Source organism: Pundamilia nyererei, unplaced genomic scaffold, assembly GCF_000239375.1.
Source record: "Pundamilia nyererei isolate P.nyererei 1_Seehausen unplaced genomic scaffold, PunNye1.0 scaffold00503, whole genome shotgun sequence".
NCBI classification, from domain to species: Eukaryota; Metazoa; Chordata; class Actinopteri; order Cichliformes; family Cichlidae; genus Pundamilia; species Pundamilia nyererei.
In genome coordinates, this window is record NW_005187904.1 from 154,702 (window position 1) to 158,941 (window position 4,240).

The 4,240-nt window shown below is 44.6% G+C and overlaps 1 protein-coding gene across 1 annotated transcript in view; it reads right to left on the reverse strand.

Annotated features, from left to right (window-relative positions):
• The window catches only part of hsf4 (heat shock transcription factor 4), a 10,899-nt gene extending 10,603 nt beyond the window's left edge, over nt 1–296 (reverse strand). The window contains exon 1 of the mRNA XM_005754069.1: nt 171–296. Coding sequence (XP_005754126.1) covers nt 171–296 — 126 coding nt within the window. The remainder of the gene's footprint in view (nt 1–170) is intronic.
• Between the last annotated feature and the right edge of the window lie 3,944 nt (nt 297–4,240).

Here is a 4,240-nt window from a genome sequence, read left to right on the forward strand (position 1 = left end):
GTTGCTTGTGAAGCTCGCACACAAGAATTTCACTCACATGTGCTGTACCAATGTACCTGCACATGTGATGTGACAATAAAAGTGATTTGATTTGATTCACTTCTTATATATACTGTACTAAAAATGAATATTAAGTAGTAACCATTAATATTAATGTAGATGTGACTCACGGCACTCCAGCAGATAAGGTGGTTGGTGTCTGGGTCCTCAACCAGGGTCCACAGCTTAGTTAGAAAGGCTGGAACATTACTAGTGTAGCTGCCATCCACACCAACCGCACCTGGAGACTCCTGCATAATGGCACCTGTCCGCTTCCAAGGCCTCTCACGAGGGAACAGAGTGTGCGAATGTATGAGGGTGAGTATGTGTTTGTCTATATATGTGCACGCTCCCAGACTAGTCCATGTTTGAGAAACTCCTCTTCTGATGATCCCTTACTGATAATCCCAAGTTTGTCTCAGTGTCTTCGAGTCCATCTCAGTCAGCCGTGCGTCTCGCCGCGTGCTTCGTTTGTTTAATGAGTGTTTTTAAAATCTTCCTTCACCCTGTTTTTCTCTTCCACTCTCCTCTCACTGTCCTCAGTACCGCATCATCCATCCAGCTGAAAGCCATCACAGAAGGTCCATGTCAGCACACACACACATGCACAATCCCGCCCCCCACCCCGGCCTCCCGCCCAGTCAAACAATACAGCATCCACACAAAAGCTTCAATAACACAGCGCTGTCCTACCATCAAAAGGCTACTGGTAAAAGTGAACAGCGTGCAGTGTGCCTTTATGTCAGCCAGAAAAGACAGAATTGATTCATTTGTGAGCATATCTTAAATATCTTTGTGTCATTATTAAGTACACATGTAACTCTTGTACAGTAAAACCACAGCAACAGACCAACTTTTTAATCATCTGAGTGAATCACAAACGAATGATGACTCGTGTCAGATATCTATCACTGCGGGTTTCATCTCAAGAGATTAAGTCCTTCTGTCGTTAAGTTCCAAAATCAGGCCACATTTTTAAAAGTACACAAAAACGTATTAGCAGTTCACCAGCAGATTCCCGTTTGACTAATGAGGAAGCACGCTCCGGCTCCCCGGAGGAGCCAATCATTCACCTCTAAACTATAATGTTGACCAAGCAGTAATGTCCAGGGCAGAAATATGAAGCCTACACAAAAGTGTCAGAAACTGCTGACACAAGTGTAGTTAACAGCTTCCTGCTAAACTTAGAAGTTGTTATGTGTGTGTGGGTTGCACACATACAGTTTATGGATGCAGCTTCCTACCCAGACTGCTAGCCTCAGTGGATAGCTTAGCCCTCCATCCTCCTGTCCACATATAAATGGTAGTTTTATCTTCGTTTTGTATCTGAGTTTGTAGAATAAAGAACAGACTCATTAACTGATCAGTCACAGGTCAAAGGTCTTGACTATATTTGGTAACTGTTATCTCCAAAACCTCCAAAAAACAAAAAGTGCAAACTAATAGAAGACATCTTAGTGACCATGTCTGCCTTTCGTGTTGAGGATGTAAAAGATAAATTTGTTAATGCTCAACAACTATTAGCTATTGTTTATTTCAACTTCAAACCAACAACCTCGCAAAAAACCCACACGTAGCATTTTGTGAAACTGAAGGATACTGAAGGGTAGCCTGTAATTTTCTGGTGGTTAGTAAGAACCAGAGAGACCATTTGACATCTTTTGTGCAGCAGCACAGAAAGCATGAAGGCTTCTGGTCTAACAAACCCTCCACTGACACTGAGGAAGTTTTCAGGGTCAGTTTCCACTGCCCCTCCTCAAAAAGCACCGATGACAGGTTGGGGATGACGAAGGTTCCCTAAAGAATACAAAGATGACCCTCATCACCTCACATATGCTTTCATACATTTTCCAATGCTGTAAATATACGTTACTGTAAAAACGATAACTGCTGCCCTCACTTTTCTCTCAGCTGTTTAGCACAGCAGTAACATTTTCTCAAATGTAGCTTGGCTATCGAGTACGCCATTAACTCAGTGTCTTTAGTAGTGCGGTGAAAAATGCTGAGGGGAGCACTATTAGCTATCCTCCGGACCTCGTGAATAACAGCCTGCATGACAAATATGACACTATGTTGTTACCACATCAAAGAAACAGCAGCATCCTTCTATAATACATTATTTCAGACTATGTAAATATTCAGGCTACATTTATTGTACCTGTTTGTCTTATTGGTGACTTTAAAGCAATGACGGGTTAATAGTCTGTCTAAATAAAGAATAAATAAATAAATAAAGTTGAATCTACCTGCACACAGAGCATCTTCAAAACTGGCTTGATCCTTCCCATCCACAGCTATGTCTATTTCCTGCTGACAATGCTCGGAGAAACACAGTTATCTTTAAGCTGTCTATACAACCACAAGTAGCTGCACCTGGTGTCAGTTTGTCCTGGCTGACCGACGTCTGTTATGGCCTCAAAATACTAATTACAGGCCAATTAAAGGAGGTTAGTTAACGAGCAGATCTCCTTGCTTTGCATTCGAATGCTATGTTGGTGGTGTCCGTCCGTCCGTCCATCCATCCATCTTCTTCCACTTATCCGGGGTGGGGTAGTGGGGGCAGCAGCATAAACAGAGAAGCCCAGACCTCCCTTTCCTCAGCCACCTCCTCCAGCTTATCCGGGGGAATACCAAGGTGTTCCCAGGCCAGCCGAGAGATATAATCTCTCCAGCATGTCCTGGGTCTGCCCCGGGGCCTCCTCCCGGTGGGACATGCCTGGAACACCTCACCCAGGAGGCGCCCAGGAGGCATCCTTGTCAGATGCCCGAACCACCTCAACTGGCTCCTTTCGATGTGGAGCAGCAGCTGCTCTATCCCGAGTCCCCATCTCTAAGGCAGAGGCCAGAAACCCTTCAGAGGAAGCTCATTTCTGCCGCTTGTATCCGCAATCTCGTTCTTTCAGTCACCATCCACAGCTCAAACTGTAGGTGAGGGTGGGGACGCAGATTAACTGGTAAATTGAGAACTTTGCTTTTACACTGAGCTCTCTCTTCACCACAGTGGACCAGCACAGCGTCCACGTCACCAATCAGTCTGTCAGCGTCCCGCTCCCTTCTCCCGCACTCAACAAAACCCTGAGATACTTAAACTCCTCCACTCCGGGTAGGAACCCATTCCTAACCCAGAGTGGGCACTCCACTCCTTTCCAGCTGAGGACCATGGCCTCGGATTTGGAGGTGCTGATTCTCCTTATCGTCTACATATTTTGTAAATCTGGTTTTCATATCAGCCGGTACACAGCGAATCCTTGCAGGATGGTAACACATGTTTACCAAGCGTGATACCCCAAACTCACACACATTCCATCATCCCTGCAGGATTAGAGCTCTGCTGCTAGGACTCCCCCTACCCACCATCACCCCTATCCTGAATCAGCTTCACTGGCTAGCGGTTAAACTTTGCATTAATTTTAAAATACTCCTTTATAGTCTATTATAAGGCTATTCATACCATACCTCTCTGATTTGGTACAGATCTCCATCCCATCCCGGTGCCTCAGATCCTCCTTTTCTCTTTTTCTTTCTGTTCCTTCCTTTCGTCTTCCTTTCACCATGGGAGGCAGGGCTTTTAGTCGCTCTGCCCCTCGACTTTGGAATTCCCTATGCCCCGACCTCAGAAACATCAGTTCATTCCCTCTTTTCAAGTCCACCTTCAAAGCCCACCTGTTCAAGATAGCCTTCTCTATATAACTTCTCCATGCTCGTAGACATTTTTTTTATTATTGTGTTTATTTCCTGTTTTTATGGCTGTATTGTTTGTTCTGTACAGTGTCCTTGGGTGTTTTGAAAGACGCTTTTAAATAAAATGTATTATTATTATTATTTATTATTATTAAGATGTCGTTAGTTTTGCAGGTCACAAAGCATCAAACATGCAGCTAATCCTTGGCTAAACGAGACACTGTATAAAAAGCATACCCTGCACCTCGTGCTAATTCATCAGGTAGAGGATTGCAACAAGCATGGTGTTTGCAGGTGGGTCAGTTCCAGCATAGTGACGGTGCGCAGTGAAAGCTGGTCTTCAGAAAACAACGAGCCGTCGTTTCCTCTCTTGATGAACAGACGAGAGGAAACGAGTGCGTCAGTGTTTTTTTTAATCAGTTGTTTACACTGAAATGTTTGAGCAGGAGACAGCACACACACACACACACACACACACACACACACACACACACACACACACACACACACACACACACAC